The 17,500-nt window shown below is 34.5% G+C and overlaps 1 protein-coding gene and 1 pseudogene across 6 annotated transcripts in view; one reads left to right on the top strand and one right to left on the bottom strand.

Annotated features, from left to right (window-relative positions):
- The window catches only part of TMEM135 (transmembrane protein 135), a 251,260-nt gene that overhangs the window by 224,227 nt on the left and 9,533 nt on the right, over window positions 1–17,500 (top strand). For 4 of the 5 annotated variants that reach the window (XM_082410211.1, XM_082410212.1, XM_082410215.1 and 1 more), the window contains 6 exons: window positions 2,365–2,406; window positions 5,373–5,519; window positions 7,967–8,036; window positions 11,237–11,404; window positions 16,341–16,404; window positions 17,383–17,459. In XM_082410211.1, coding sequence (XP_082266337.1) covers window positions 2,365–2,406; window positions 5,373–5,519; window positions 7,967–8,036; window positions 11,237–11,404; window positions 16,341–16,404; window positions 17,383–17,459 — 568 coding nt within the window. The remainder of the gene's footprint in view (window positions 1–2,364; window positions 2,407–5,372; window positions 5,520–7,966; window positions 8,037–11,236; window positions 11,405–16,340; window positions 16,405–17,382; window positions 17,460–17,500) is intronic. The other variant, XM_082410213.1, reaches the window with a different exon arrangement.
- LOC309636769 (dihydrofolate reductase pseudogene) lies at window positions 14,444–16,331 on the bottom strand (annotated as a pseudogene). The gene has a single exon. The product of its transcript is annotated as a dihydrofolate reductase pseudogene (transcript).

The raw sequence follows: 17,500 nt of genomic DNA, 5'->3' as shown, positions 1-17,500 counted from the left end.
GTCAGTGGTAAGCAAGCAGAGATTCTATATTGTCCACTGTTACATCCTTAGAACCTAAACCAGTGCTTGCACATAGTAGGCACTCCGTCAATATTTGTTGAATAAATCAGCGAGCCTTAATACATGAATGGAGAATGTGATTTGATTTACATTATAATAACGGAATCCATCAAATAGTGAGGCACCTTTTAATGGGCTCTGTTTTGTATAAATTTTTATGTTTATATCATACTTTTTACATTTAACATAGATTACAATAGTGTTTCATAGTCAGATTAGGGCTCAGACAATACTTTCGGTGTCAAAATGCAGGGCAGTATTACTATTTTAAAGATTCTTTTTCTGGGAATAATTACTTTTTTGTCCTTTTGACATAGACATCTGACCCTCAATTACATTAACAGACCTTATACACATGAATGGAAAGAAGAATAGCCCCTTTTGAATCCATGCTAAGACTTTATCAATATGAAGTGCTTCCCACAGGGTTCTGCTGAAAGAACCAAACTTCCATCATAATGAAATTGCAAATTCATTTGTAGATGCCCTTTTATATTTGAAAGCTACTTTTTGATGTTTGGTCTGCAGTTAGATTTATTGTTTAAGGTCACAAATATGCAATCCTGACCAGACCAAGTTGTCAGAATCCTTTATCTATTCAACATTGCACAAAGACAAATGGCTATCTTTTAACAATAACATACCAGAGCCAAAATTTGTTCCCAGTTGTACATAATCTTTTAATCAATCTGCTTTCTGTTTTCTAGTCAATAGACTCCCAGCCTAACCCCTCACCACCCCACCTATCTAGAAATTACTCATTTATGGGTTTTAAATTACTGAGAAACACTTTCTTCAGATGGAAACAGATAACTTTAAGAATTTTAATGCTATAATTTTCCCATGCACACTTTAAGCTTAACATATGAATTATTTTGCCTTTATCCTCATTCTATACAGAGTAGATAATTATATAGTATGTTAGCTAAATTCTCTGGTTACGTTCTCACTGTTAACGTGACCACAAAGTAGATTATGTTGCTTAATTGAATTCTTAAGTGCTTTAAAACATCTCAGTGCACATGGATTAAGTTTTTTCCTGAGATTCTATATGTCCTCCAATAAAAATGTATATTTAAAAATTTTTAGATAGATTTCTTATATTTTTGTTCATTTCCTTTGTGACCTTTCATATAAAAGGCATACAGAAAGAATTGTCCAGTTAGATTTAAGGCTGTACTTTTTGTCCGAGAATATCCAGTGTCTAATATTAACATATGTTAGAGCATCATTATATCACCAATCTTTATAGTTTCTCCCAGGAATTTTGATACTAGATACCCAAAGATTCTCTAGTAACTTGATCATACCTATAGAGCAGACCATTAAGACCAGGATAGTAATGCCCCCATTTTAAAATCTTGTTTAAATACTTCTTGCAGATGTGAGAATCCCCCCCTCCCCCCTACCCCAGTTGCCATGTAGTTTGAGTTTTCCCCAGTTAAAAGGAATACACTGTTTTAGGAGGAGGTATAAGAGAAAACCATAACTTTTAAGTCAGATGAAGTCGTTTTTTTTTGTTTTTCCTTAATTCTGACTACTATTTATTTTGTGACCTCGGGGAAGTTCCCACATCTGGGGGGCCTCTGCACAGCTGTGGAGTAGAGAAACACCTATTCATAAGAGTTGTGGTATAATTGAATGAGACGACACATATAAAGGGCCCAAAACAATGCCCAGCAATAGTAAGCACTCAATAATATTTGGAATCTTCTCTCTGTGCTCTCCTCCTCCACCCCCTATTCCTCTTGCTACATTATCTGTTCGGATTGGGCTTACTCAGAAGTTAAAATTGTTAACTAAACTTGAAGTCTTTTTGTGCCTGCCAACTCTACATTGCTCTGCATTCACTGAATTAATAAATAGGGAGAAGAAGTCAGGACCTTGAATTGACCTGTACATAATACCCAGCAGGTGTATGTGGTCTTTCTCTTCACAACAAATTGCTCCCCCAGGGATTGGCTAGAATGAAGAATACTCCGCTCCCAGCCTTCATTTTAAGTCCACATGGATCCCTTAGAAGATTTACTTTAAATCTCTCTTCAACCTGCAAATCTGAGAATTGAGCCTTAAATTATGTTAATACGACATGGGAAGGCATTATCATTTTAATCATTTTGTGTAAGATGGCTTGTTCATTGTTTGTTATTTGTTTGACCATTTGTACTGCTCAGATCATTGTCCTAGAAGAGTTTCACCTTTAAAAGAAAATCATTTTCAGGAAAAAATTTAATAGCTATTTAATACTACTACTTTATATCTCAAAACAAGTTATTTTATCATTGTAAATTTCTATTGTTTTAGGTGCAAAGACGGTTTGAAAGGATTTACATTCTCTGCACTTAGGTAAGTTGCATATTGTATTTATCTTTATGTTAAGAGAATTTACAAGTTAAGTTTTTTTTAAAAAGTAATATCATCGTACATAATTGTAATAAATATTTATTGACTCCACTTTTAAGTTGCAAGCAATTTTAGAAGTCACAAAAGTGGCTTTGTGGACATTTCATTAACAGAGTAATTTGTTAATTTTCCCCCTAAAAATCAGTCAGTCAGCCACTATTTGGGGGGCCTATTATGTGCCTTACAGTATGGGGTATTAAAGAAGATTACAAGAACTCTCTGTTTACGGAGCTTGGAAAGACAAAGCTACACATGAACAATTACTGGAAAATGAAGCCCTTAATTGTGTGGTACCAGATTACGGGCTTTGTTAGGGCAGGACTCATGCATTGTCAAACACATTTTGTATTATAGGCTTCACTAGAGTCACTGGAGTCTTCTTTTCACCTCGTAGCCCATCTCTTATCACAGTAATTGGCACGTGGTCGATACTGTAGAGATGTTGGTTAGCATTAGTGTTGAATTTTATAGTTCACCAAACATTTTCACATACATTAGGAAATTAAAGTTTCTCTATTATTGAATAGAGTATTTTTGGTTGTGGAAATTCTTTGGTAACGATAACTAAATCATAACACAGCAGTAATTTCATGTCATATTTTTCATTAAAAGATCATGAAACCTATTAGAAAATAGCTTTTTGTTGTTGTTGCATTGGCTACATAGGATTCTGTGTAATTCACAGATTAAGTGAATTAAGTTTCACTTAAATCAAGTTTAATTAAACTTAATTAAATTAATTAAAGTTTAATTAATTAAATTAAGTGAATTAAGTTTCACTTAAATTAAGTTTCAACTTAAACTGAAAGTTGGTAACAAAATCAAAAGTTGGTTTTCCTAGAGAGAAAACTCTGCCATTGTTCCTGCATCTTTCCTTAGACTCCCAGAATCCTTGCCAAAACTCAGAATGTGTCGGATATTTGTGTATGTTTTCTTCAAATCCACTTATAATGAAAGGCTGACTTGGACTATTTGCACTTAACATTTTCTCTGTGTTACAGGAAAATATTCTGGAAAAATAGTTATTCACTCTTGCTAGTTCTGTAAGATAATAGTGGAAGTTAGGGGAATAGAAAGAGTCAAGGAGAGAACCACGGGAGAAGAGCCAGTGCAGGAATCTGAAGGTAGACTAAGGCTGATTCATCGTAGTTTAAACCATAGTTAATAATGTACAAAGTTTGGTGACTAAGAACCCAGGCCTTAGAGTTAAACAGTTCTGGGTTCAAATAATTACTGATATTTTTGATTGTGGACAAGATGCCTTTTCATGTTAACTGTCATGGAAAGTATGGTACCTACTTCATAGTGTTTTGCTATGAGGGTTAAATGATTTAATCTTTGTCCATGGCTCAGTGCTGTGCCTGTCATGTAGTAAATGCTCAGAAAATGCTCCCTATTACTATATTCCTTTGCTAGGTGTTAACTAAATATTTATTATGTGCCCGACACTATGCCAGGCACTGGGATATAATAACAAAGAAGGTATATAGAGTCTCACAGATCCCACAGTTTAGTGGGGGAGGGAAAGTACTAAAAAGGTGCTTCCAGTACTGGGGGATCACTGGGCTGTGAGAGCACAAAGGAAGGATGGCTCACTCACTCCAGCTTGGGGCAGGGGCAGCTTCTCCAAGGAAGTGAGCTCTAATCCGAATGGTAGGTCCTGGCCAAAATAGCAACACTTTCCTTTCAGTGTTAGGAAAGGTATGAGAGATATTGTGTCTGTTCTAGCATAGTTTTACCTTGTTTATAAAGAGCAGTAGTACAGACCCTAAGCTCTCCATTCACACCCACGATTAGGAACCAAATTCTTTTGGACCAGCAGTTACCAAGGAGGCACAGCTGCCATCTGGTGACAAACAATCTCATTGCACGCCCCTTACAAATTGGTAAACTAGATGTTTTATCAAGTTTGTCCTAATGAGATGGGTTGCACTTGTTGATAGTAACAATTTTTCTCTCTTTCACGAGTATTTAAATTTGCCGTAGTTCCCGTGTTCTAGAATTTTAGTGTAGTGTTATTGGTCTCCTGTTTTATCTATGTTTTGTGATATTTTCTGAAGGTTCAGCAGGCAGAATTGGCTAAGGAAAGCTTAGTTATTCTTTATAAGAGCAGTGACTCTTATAGTGAAGGTGAAAACAGCAAAAATGAAAACTCTGATAAAGGATACTGATTGAGTGATATCTAATGGTTGGTAATGTTTTCTTTGTATTGTCTTTGGAAAAATATAGTCCAGTTTTGATGATACAGGAATGGTGTCTTCTCCTGGATATTAGATTTTTCCAAAGAGAAGTAAGTAGATTAGAATAACATCAACTTTAAGATTTTCTAATAATGTGGGGAAGACACACAGACTCTTAACCAACTTTCTGATTCTCATTCTTTAGTTCCCTCTATTTCTCATGTGCATATAGATGACCACCTACTGCACTGCAGCTGTTTTATGACTCAAAGTGACGTTAGATACAAATTTAGAGTAAAAAAATGAGAAATGCATTCAACTGTAACTGTTGGTACATTTTAGAGAAAAAAATAGAAATTTTGTCATTAACTAGTAGATCCAAGTTAATAGTTCATCTGCTTTTTTGTTTGAAAAAACTTTTAAGTTGTGTAATACCTTAAAAAAGCGGTGACTTAAGTTAAAAGGGTGTTTCATCAAAGAGCTATGCTGTATTTGATTTTAAGATGCCTGCACTGTTAAATAAACAGCTATTAACATTTTCTGAGTATTCAGATTTCAAAAGCCTATTTTTTAAAGGATGACTAGTTTTATATAAATTGTGGAAAATATTATTTCAAATGATAAGGTACTGTCCACAGTGTATTTGTATATAAACAAAATCAGTTTATTTTCTCACTGATTTTTTTTTTTTAAGGGGAAAAATGCCTCTCATTGTGCTCTTTTCTTTAGGTTCATTGTTGGGAAGGAAGAAATTCCCACACATTCTTATTCACCAGAGGCGGCATATGCAAAAGTGGAACAAAAGACTGAGAAACATGAGGAAAAACCAAGAGGAACGAATATAATTGCTCTAGTCAGGAAGCTTGTGGATTCAGTGTGAGTTCTTTATCTTGATATTTTAGCACATTTTGTCACCATTTTATATAACATTTGTACCATGCCAAGGTATTTTTGTTTTCTTTTCAGGTAATATTTTTTTTTTTTTTTTTTTTTTTACCAGAAACTGTGCATAGAGTTTTATAAAAAGGCACACGATGGCAAGTGAATGTTGTTTATTATTTCTAGCAGGACTATAGACCATTATCTGCCTTTAAAATAGTTTTACATGAAATCGAAATACTTTTCTATTTCAAACTAAGCAGAGTTGCAGGAGGCTAGACTAGGTAACTTCAGGAAACAGATTAATATGTGCTAATCGAATGTTTCAAGTGTGGAAAGGAGAAAGAAAAATTCCAAGAGAGATTTAAGAAGATATAGATATAATAAGGAGCAAACTTTAAGTGAAGGATATTTTGCAAGAGTAGAAATTTTTAGGGCTTTGGAAATAAAATAAGAAATCTTTATTTGTATGTTATACAAAGAAGTCTATTTCATACAAATAAGTCTTCATTTGCATTTAAGATATTTAAGAAAATTAATTTAAAGGTTTAAAATTAGAATATCAGCCAATAAAAATGATCTTGTAGTGCTATTTTAGAGAGTGTAGAATGAGGAGGCAGTATAGAAAGTTAGGGGATCAACTACAGGAAGCTGTTGCCCTTTAAGAAATCTGAAGACCTGTGTTTGACTCATTTTGCCCCTCCTGGCTTTGGGACTTTGAACAGTGATTTAACCACTCTGCATCCTAAAGTCCTCATCGGTTAACTTTATTAAGGAGTGTTGCGTGCATTAAATGAAATAACATAGGAGTTGCTTCACATACACGAGCACGGAGTAGGTACTCAAAACTTTTACTGAATTTAAAGACTTTGTCTCTTCTTCTGTACACCACAGAAGAAGGTAAAAGGAAAGAAAGGGGTGGTAGACGGCAGTAATAATTGTGGTAGGGGGATCCTGTTAATGGGAATCATGTCAACAAGAATCATAGGGGAATGCAGAGAATGTGTGACGGGGGTGAATGAAGCCTTGGGTATCAGAGCGGATCGGGCCATGGCAGAACTTGTCAGAGTAGCCTCAGTGGGTCCATTGGTGTGAAAGCAGGTGCAGGATAATATAGAAGCAGAGCAGATGACATAGGAGACGACTGGCAGTCCAGCACTTGGGAAACCCTTTTAATGAAAGACTAGGAAAGACTAAATGACAGTATAGTTGATAACAGAATTTAACTTCACTAGCAAAGAGAGTTTAACAATTTCTGTGTAGTTCTGGTAGCCATGGCTGAGAAATGTCTTTGAAGAGGACACTTAGAAGTATGAAGAGTGATGGTTTACATAAGGCAGTCCTTCTCTGATTCACCCCTTTTCAGGCCCCTAGCTTTAATCACTCAACAACTTCGCATGACCAGATATGTCATATCATTCTAACGACATAAGGAATGAACTATTGCTGTCACCCTTGACTAGGAAAGGTTGCCTGTATACTCCAGCTGCAGTGCAGCATTGAATTTCGGAGAAGGTCTTTATAATCAATTTGCAAATGGAATTAGAGAGCCAGGATATCACTCTGCAAGTTATTATCATAAACAAGAAAGAGTTAATGTGTTCCAACCATGAAGATAATTAATTAATTGTATTCTGAAAGAGTTATAAAGACTGCTTATTTTGGAACATGAACTCTTCAAAGAGAAAGGGGGAGAGTTAAACCCACATTAGATATTCTACTTACTTTTTTACGCCTGGAGTGAATAAATAAATAGTCCTGGAGTAGACATACCAAATAACTAAAATAAGTGTGTCTTGAATAGTAGTCCTCCCAGCAGAAATGTTTATTAAACACTGGAAGACTAAGTTGTTTACAGTTAAATCACAACCTACTTTTGAATTCCTGCATGTTCTATTTCTATATTTATTTTAAAAACTGAATTTTAAATTCTAATACTATATCATGTTTCTTTCCCAGATGTTTTCTCTCAAATATAATTAAGCATAAATTCCTGTAACCTGAGCACATTCTCATTATGATTTTTGCTCAAGTACTGACGTCATGGATGATTTATGACCATTATATGCTACAATAAATGATTTAAAGCTTCCAAAAGATTTGGCAGAGTATAGAGATAACATATACATATTTTTCATATTTAGTCACAAATATTTACCAATATGGCTTTTCTGTTCCACATTCAAGTATTTTGACTGCAGTCACATATCTTATACAGTGTGTCAAATGGTGAGCAGCAAAGGGAAAAAAAATCTGTTATCTTTGCTTCTGTATGTCCTAAGAAATCAAAAGATGCACACATTTAGAAACGAGTTGATAATGTTTTCTCCTTTTTTGGTTAGAGAGTTTTAAGCAGATCAACACACACACACACACACACACACACATGCACGCACGCACACACACACATTTTAATTATATTAGTTTTTTTGGTTTAATTTCAGATGTAAGCATGGACCAAGGCATAGATGTTGCAAACACTATGAGGATAATTGCATCTCTTATTGCATTAAAGTAAGTATATAAAATCTACTTTAATAACCACAGGGAATATGTATAGAAAAAACTTACTTATTAAAACATAATTTCAAAGTAAATGGAAAAGTTGACAATCATTGCTATCATTCTTTGCATTTGACTTGAAGAATAAGACACTTGTGAGAAATAGATAACAATTTAGCTTTTAGTATTCACTTACCAGATCCTTTGTTAAATAATTTTTACATTAGCTTACTTAATAAATGTAAAACTTACAAAGTAGAAGGTGAAGCAACAACAACAAAGAAGAGAAAAATAAAGTCAAATTAAAATTAAAATTTGTACTTTGCAATGTATCCTCATTAGAATACATCTTAGAACAAGGCCCCTGGACTGTGCTGTGTGCTAGGGGATCGGCAGTCACACACATACACCGTACCATCTGGGACAGTGGCATTTGGTTTTGGACTTGTAAAGCTGTTACATTTTTTAAGGCATGAAGGTAACTGGAGCATGTCCACAGTTGTTCTACATTAAGAAAGTTAGTTATGCCCACTGACATAAACTCCCCACTCCCTAATATATTAGTGTACCAGGGCCGTGCTCCCTCCCCATCCCCCATCCCATGCCTGCCACCGCCCCCCATCCCCCCATCCCACCAGCTCTGAGAAGGAAGTTAATTTTCATTGCAGTTAGTCTGTCACAGGTGGCACCATCTGCTACAAGTTCTTTAGTTTTGGACGGTGCTCTAACAATCCTGATGCTTTAGAAAATTTATGTTCTTCCTTACAACATCTGATCCCCCACTTTATTGATGATGAGAAGAGCAGAGTTGTACAGCACCCCAAAAGACAGCCTCCTGACTGTCCCTCTAGAAAGGGAGGGACTGTATCACATTAGTGCCTATGAATGTGAATGCCTGTGGCCGAGTGTTGATGGTGGCACGCACCCAAGCCAACACTTACCTTTAAAGTACTCAAAGACAGAACCAGGGGTAAAAGCAGTAGAGTGTTTTTTTTGAGTTGTGAAGTAGTTTCTGACACACTCTTTCCAAATCTGATTTCCTGCCCCATTTTTAAAGTGGCAAAAAAAAAAAAAAAAAGAATGTTGCCGGCTGCCTCAAAGTCTACCAGCTCCCAGAGAGGGTTATTATTCCCTCCAACTGGACATAATTCTAGTTCAAGGGGAAACTTCAGGAGGGGAACTAAGAAAAGCATTTTGACTAAATTAGAGGTATTTGAGAAATTTGGGGGAGAGGAGAGGTGATATTTTTTAAAAAGTATACGAGAAAGTTAGTGAGAATTACTGAGCTATGAAAAAAAGTAGTCATTCTTTCAAGCGTGTACCAGTACTATAAACTTACTAATTAATGTATACATTGTAATATTATGTCCATGAAAGTAGAATTATTTGGAGATTTGTGGGTGAGGAATTTATATCACAAGTATAGTAAAATATTTTGACAGTGCACCTCACTATTCCATGGACTCAGTTACACCTCATGTTAAATCATACCCCTGAGTGAATATTCAGATGAATTACATTCCCCCCAACTCACTATACTCCATTCACACGAACTTTTTGTTGATACCTGCCAGTCTCTTTTTTGGCTTTGTGCTTTTTGTCCAAGCTACCCGAAATGTTTTTCTCATGCCAGCTCCTTCTCTTTTGTGTCTATTTAAACGTCACATTCTCAGTAGCCTTCCCTTACCACTCAGTCTAATATAGGGTGCCCTGTTCATTTCTTTCCCAGTGCCCTGATTACTTCCTTCTCAACACTTACTGTAATCTGTAATTACTTTATGTTTACTTGTTTACTGATTTTCTCTTCCTCTAATGAGCATGGAAGCTCCATGAAGGCAGGGGCTTTGTGTCCTCTTTACTACTCTATCCCCAGCATCTAGTGTGATGTTCGGCACATGAGAGGCATTCACTGAATCTTTCCTGAATACGTGAAAGGGTGAATGGATGGAAGGATGAATAGATCTCTTGAAAATAGTGTGAAATGATTGAACATGAGTGTGATCTTTGAACCCTTAGGTTAATATTATGATATTATCAGTGACAAGATACAGGTGTGACCACTTAATGCATTAAACAAACACTAGGCAGTTTCAGTTAAGCAAATGCATGATAATTCATGCTAATTGTTTGGACAATTTAATTTTCATGTTTTAACCAGGTATTAGGTAGTTTCAGGTAAATTAATGAATGTTTCTTCATAGTAACTCAATTTTTTAAAAAAAAAAAAGAAGGCTGCTATCCAGAAGGTACAAACCTGACCTTTGAAACTTAGCAGCAAACGCTGCTAAGAATGTAGACGTTTTTCCATTCCAGTGGGGGTGAAAGAGGAGGAGGATGGGAGATCAGTATTACAGTGTATTGGTTGAATCATGTATAAAATACTATTCTTTTTGATAACATTTTGTTTCGAGATGACTGGAATTGTTCAGTCTCTTACCCTTAAGTGACATCAAACTTCATTTTCCTAAAGAGTGAAATGAAATTGACCAACATTAGTCATCCTTTCCTCCCTTTTACACTGTAGATAGTTGCAGGTAATATGGAGAAATGTTGACAGCAAATGTGGATTTGTAGCAAATTTGCTTTCTCAGGTTTTGTTTAGTTTACCTTAAAGCTGCCATTCCCTAGAGATGGTTCAGCTTGACACATTGAGCACAGAAGTAAAAACCTAGATAGAATTATTTCTTTTCCTGGAAAATTCTTTAAACTTGATCGTTTAAATAGTTGACACCAAAGGTCTAAACAGATAATACAATTATTTTCTGTCAAAAGAATCTCTGCTCTAACTAATGATCAAGAGGCATTTTCTGTTAAAATTTCCAAAAGCATTTGGTTTTGTTAACTTTTTTTTTTTGGAATTGCAGTGCTTTTGTTTCTAAAACTGTTTGTGGTTTAGGGATTATAAATCCCAGTTATGTCAACAAAATGTCAAGAAGTAGAAGTTTGGTGCATAGATAGACTTGGCCAGTGCTTGGGAGACTTTTTAAGCCTTTGTAAATCATAGAAAGTATGTTTGCTGCAAGATTTCACGCTTATTTTTAAGGCAATTGTTTTAAAATTGTTTGAGGTTTAGGACTTAATTTTGAAAATGGCTGTGATATAAACTTGTCTTAATATTTTTAGTTCCGTTTTGATTCTGCAACAATAAAATTTATATCTATTGTTCTTCAAAATTTGGTTGTAAATCAGAATTTCCTCCCAATTTTCTCTAGGGTTTTATCAGAATGTTTAGCGTGGGATACTTGATCCAGTGCTGCCTCCGGATTCCCTCTGCATTTAGGCATCTGTTTACACAGCCATCCCGGCTACTTTCTCTCTTCTACAATAAAGAAAACTTCCAGCTCGGAGCTTTTCTGGGCTCTTTTGTTAGTATATACAAGGTAAGGCTTTCAGAAGAGGAAAGAAAAGTGGGAAATAAATAACACGGCTATTGTTAAAATGAGATACGGCCTTAACTCATCTGTCATTTTTTTTTTAATGCTTCTTTCTATAGTATTTGTAAATATCTCATCACCAAATATGTACATTATGTTGGGAATAGAGGCTGGAGATACTTCTTCTCTTAAAGCTTGAAAGTGTAGATATATTTGCATTTATACATAATATTAAAGATTTTCAAAAACTCATCTTCTTTTTTTCAACAATGTAGTCACTGAGAAAATATGAACTTCCTGATATTTCTGACATCAAAAGTGATGTATCCATTTGTTTTTTCTGAATAACTTTACTACCTGATTATTAATTTAAACATTTTCAGACCCTCCTAGCTGATATCAACCTTTGATAGAAACAGTAAGGATTTTCTGTTGTAACTGATATAAGCAATGACTTATTTTCCATCTCCCACTCACTCACTCTTTCTACTATACTCTCTCAAATAAACAAAGTTAACATTCTTCCACCTCCTTCTGCATGTTCCTATAAATGTACCCACACATATATAATAAGCACCCACCTAAACACATATATAGGGAGATCATCTGTGACACAGCACTCTGCAGTTTGAAGTAATGGCCTTTTGTTTAATGGGAATCACTAATATGTAAATCATATTACTGACCTATTTTATTAAACATCTAAAATTTACATTCAAAATTTAAAGGTTAAAATGTGTTAACTAAGGTTGACCTGTATGCATGTGCATGCGTGTGTGCGTGTGCACACACACAGTTGTTAAAAGGAAATACTGGGAAGAACTGAATTCTGGAATTATTTTGGATAAGGTGGTTGTGTTTCATTTTATGATAAAGTTTACCTATAAAAGGTAGATGTGGAGAAAGTATTTTGAAATGGAAAGGAAAAAGTGGCATACACTATAGTTAATTAATCACTTGTTATGAAATATTACTAACATTGAAAACATTTTCAATATGGTTTGACTAGGAAGCATTACTTATATCTTTGAATATATACAAGAGTTAATAGGACAGAATATTGGTGATAATATGTTTATATTCACATTCTGTTTCATTTCTTGTGTCATAGAGTTTGTATTTACTCTTAAGATAAACTCTTAAATATTTATATGTGGATTATCTCCAACATTTTTAGCCCAGGTTGGTTATTCTCCACCATCCAGCATATCTGAGAGCATAGGCTTTTTTGTTTGTTTACATTTTTGCTACTTATTTGCTTAGGTAATATAAACTAATGGTAATTAAACTAAGGAAAATGCAACTGGGTCAGAAAATCTATTATAAAAAATATTCATACAGCATGTTCCAAAGCCATATGTGATTTCTGAAAAATTTATCAATTTTCTGCATCTTCCTAAGAATGTAATTAAGAGAAGGTCAGGCAAACAAACCTTATTTCTTCTGTGTCTTCTTGGTGAACTGACCCTTTTTCCATTTTGTAATGTTCCTCTTTATCCTGGTAATATTCCTTGTTCTGAAGTCTACTATGTCTACTATTAATATAGCTATTCCAGTTTTCTTTTGATTATATTTGATGGTATATTTTCCTTCTTTAATCTTTCCGTGACCTCAGTTTAAAGGCTGGTTTCTTTTAGACCACATATAGTTGGTTCTTACTTTTGTATCCAGTTTGGTAATCACTGTCTTTTAATTGGTATAGTTAGACTCTTTACATTTAATATAGTTGAGTTTATATCTGTTTGTATCTACTTTCTTATTAGTTGTTTTATATTTGTTCCATTTTTTTCTTTGTTCCTCTTTTTTTTTGTCTCCTGGATTTTGGGGGTATTTTTTATGTATTTTAAATTTATATTAATTTTTTTGTATTTTTTATATTCTGTCATCACTATTGACTTATTATTTATATGTCTTTTTAAAATTTAGTGATTGTCTTAACATTTATAATAAACATTTTTAATTTATTGGTCAATATTTTCAAATAATATTATACCACTTCAGTATAGTGTAAGAATCTTACCACATCATACTTGTAATTCCTCCTTCCCATCCTTTGTGCAATTCATTTATCTTTTCATATGTTATAAACCCCACAATATGCTGTTGCTATTTTTGTTTTGGACCAGGAGTCAGAAAACTTTTTCTGTAAAGGGCCAAAGAGTAGATATTTTAAGCTTTGTGGAACATATGGTCTCACTCATAACTATTCAGCTCTGATGTTATAGTGTGAAAGCAGCCATAGACAATATATAAATGAATGAGCATGGCTGTATTCCAATAAAAATTTAGCACACTGTATTAGAATTTCATATAATTTTCACATGTCACAAAATATTATTATTTTTTATTTTTATCCATTGAGAGGTGTAAAAATATTCTAGCTTATGAGCCGTGTAAAAACAGGTGGCAGGCTAGATTTGCCTAGTGGGCCATAGTTTTCTGACCACTGCTTTAGACAGTTGATTCATTTTTATAACAATTAAAGATAAGAAAAACATGTCTTCTAAATTTACCTTCATTTTACCATTTCCAGAGCTCTTCATCTCTTTTTTTATACCTAAATTTTTAGCTGGTGTCTTGTTCCTTCTGCCTGCAGAACGACCTTTAACATTTCTGGTAATGCAGGTCTGCAGGTGGTGCATTTTCTCAGCTTCTATCTGTCTGAGAGAATCTTTTTTTTTTTTTTCCCCCACACATTAACATTTATTAAACATTTTGAGTATTATACACAATTTGCTTCTTTTGCTTAGCAATTTTTGGTGTTTTTCTGTCAGTACTTTGTCCTTTTTAACTGCTGCAGATGTTACATTTTATAGACATATTGGTTAGTTCTTATTTATCAACATTTGGGCTCTTTCCAAGTTTGAAAAAAAATGTTGCAACAAATACTCTTGGGTCCATTTCTTTGTTCAGGATTAATTTCTGGAAGTGGAAGTTCTGGGTCCAAACCCAGATTATTTTGAATATTAATTGATATTGCTAACTTACACTCTAAAAAGGTTGTCCCAATTTATAAGGCAGAAAATGCTCTTTTTTTGGGGGGGGGGATACTTAATCTAAATCTTTGCTAACATGATGGGTAAAACGTGTTTTAATTTTCATTTTTTTAATTCTGTGAAGTTTAGTTTCTAACTTAGTAATTGTGGTTTCTAGCAATATTCATTCTGAATTTATTACCTCCTTGAATTTTTAATTTTAGCCATTATGCTTGATATTAGATTATTCTTTTTTGTAAAGAGCAGCCAGTTCTTGTTTTATCATTGTAACATCCCATGGAATCTCATTGAAGATCAGAAACAAAGTCTTTTAAGGTCTCAGACCTTCTCCTTTAACCATCGAAAAGGTAGTGTCATACCTGCCTCTTTACTATCCGTGTGGAATATCCTGGAGTTCTCAACTTATTGACTCCCGGTCTGAGTGAACAGAATATTTTTCACAAGTGTGATATAGAGTAATTCACAGTCCCTCTTTTGATCTAATTTTAATAACTGAGTGCTAGCTCTTCTATTTATAATCCATTTCTGACCTTTGGACCCATCTGCCTATCTCCTAGCTCTATAGGCTCTGGTTTCAACTTATGCTATCAGGGGACTCTCCCACTTTGGGCTGTCTTGGTAGATATTCTACCCTAGGCAGGTGCTAGTAACCTGTTCTTGACCCTTGATGGGCATTCAGGCAGTTACAGCACGAAATGTTTCACAAATGGTATCTGATACAGTCTAGTCAAGATTAATGGGGAATAAAGGTACTTTGCTTAGGAATAATTATCCATAGATCTAAAGTCAACAAAAGTCTTTACAACAAAAAATACGTAATTTTTTTTGGGGGGTGGGGGGAGGAGGCTTGAAATAGATCAGAAAACACTTTCATATTAACTGTTCTTTTCATATTCTTCAAATCTGTGCTTAATGCCTTTCTCCTCCTGGACATCAGAAGGAACACCTGGATATTCTGGGAGAAGTTTATATTTTTCCAAATCAGTTTCTGGAAAAAATGTGTCACTTTTAAATTCCTGCATGATCCTTGTCACAAATAGTCGAAGATGGCCTGGCCTGTTCATGGCTTCCATGTAAACGGAACTGTGTCCCACTATCCAAATCATGTCCACTTTATATGTTAATTCTGGTTGCTCAATAAGTTTTAAGGCATCATCCAGACTTTTGGCAAGAAAATGAGCTCCCTGTGGATGTTCCTTGAGTTCTCTACTGAGAACTATATTAATTCTGTCCTTTAAAGATCGATTCTTCTCTGGAATGGAGAACCAGGTCTTCCTACCCATAATCACCAAATTCTGTTTACCTTCTGCTGAAGAAGTTGTGGTCATTCTTTGGAAATACCTTGTATTCATTCCTGAGCGGGGGCCAGGGCAGGTCCCCGTTCTTGACAATGGTTCGTCCCCGATCTGATCGTGCCGATGTTCTGTGTTCTGGGACACAGCAACGATGCAGTTTAGCGGACGAACCATGACAGCAGCAGAAAACACTTCCGAGCTAGCACGTCACACCGACATGGGGATTACCCGCCAGCTTGGTGCGAAATTTCTGAGAGAGTCTTTATTTCACCTTGATATTGAAAAATGTTTTCTCTAAGTATAGGATTCTGACTTGACAGAGTTGTAGCTTATCCAGCTTTTTCTCCTTGTTAGAATGGGAGTGATACTTTTCCCAGCATTCTACATCTAAGCAAAAGAATTTTTGAATTCATTTTGAAAAATCATTACAATGAAAATTTTATGTATAATTTCTTAATAGGGTCTATCCAAACAGTAACGTTATAACAGGTTACTGTTCATAATTTTACCAATCATACATTCAGTTTGATTTAAATAAGATCACCAACTTGCCTCCAAGGTCAGCTAATGACTCACCCATTACAGATGTTACATGCATTTTTTCCCTAGAACTGAAACAACTGAAGTCATTGTATTTTCTTCTTGATACAGGGTACTAGTTGCTTCCTGCGCTGGGTCAGAAATCTGGATGATGAACTGCATGCCATTATAGCTGGTAAAGCAATGATAAAATACATATATTACTATTGCATCAATCAGTAGTAGGAATGAAGCAGACATGGTTTTCAAATTCATCTGATTTCTTTGTATCTTCCTTTCTCTGTAATAGAATCCCCATTAAGGCACTAGTACAAACATTTTATATTTGTGAAGTTTAACGTATCAAGGCTCTCTTGCCATCTGATGTTTTGGGTTGGCAATATAATGACTTGGGTATCTGTCCTGCTACGGGCCAGAAATTCTAGGGAATGTGTCACAAAAGAATATAAAGACTTAAAATATTATATAAGTGACTAATGGAAGTGCAATTAGATTTCTTAAAATATTCTGATTTTACCACTGGCAAGTGATGTATTTTTTAATAATAATTTTTTTAGGAACTCAAGTAATTTTATAAAAATAAAAACTAAACATTTTCTGTGAGTTCAGTATATGTATTAAGTTAAATAGACAACTTTTCAGATATTTATTAGTAATATCCCTACTATTAGTATTCCAGGCCTCCTACCACCTTGGTTTTCCATTTATAGAATGAAAGCAATGGAGGGAAGTGTGATGACAGCACTAAACATAATTTGAGCTGTTAGGAGAATAGATGAATGACTATTTCCACTTAAAATCAGAAATGATACCAGTAACCTTTAAAAAATTATTTTAAAAAATCATTGTATTTGGCAAGACCACTGCTGTTTTTAAAAGTTAAATTTAGAATGTAGTTTCTTGTGATATGTGTATCAGAACTGTGGTTCCTAACTCTAAAGGTCAATTTTTAAGTTTAAAAATATGTGATAATAAATAAGAATTCACCCCATTTTAATGTCATCACTTATATTACTGTCCTTGATTTTGTTGTAACAAAAGGCAGTGCTACAAATCAGTTCTTTCCTATTTAAGTGAATCAACATTTCTGAGTGACTTAATAACAAAGAAATACTTTGAGTTCTGATCAGTTTTGCCTTATTTATTGTTTCAGGATTTTTGGCGGGAGTATCAATGATGTTTTATAAAAGCACAACAATTTCCATGTATTTAGCTTCCAAATTGGTAGAGGTAAGCAAACATTTTTAAGCACATACAACCAAAGGATACAG

The sequence above is a fragment of the Balaenoptera physalus genome (assembly GCF_965194825.1).
Source record: "Balaenoptera physalus genome assembly, chromosome: 10".
Taxonomy (NCBI): Eukaryota; Metazoa; Chordata; class Mammalia; order Artiodactyla; family Balaenopteridae; genus Balaenoptera; species Balaenoptera physalus.
The sequence above is the reverse complement of the archived record's forward strand: the minus strand, read 5'-3'. Positions and strand labels throughout refer to the sequence as shown.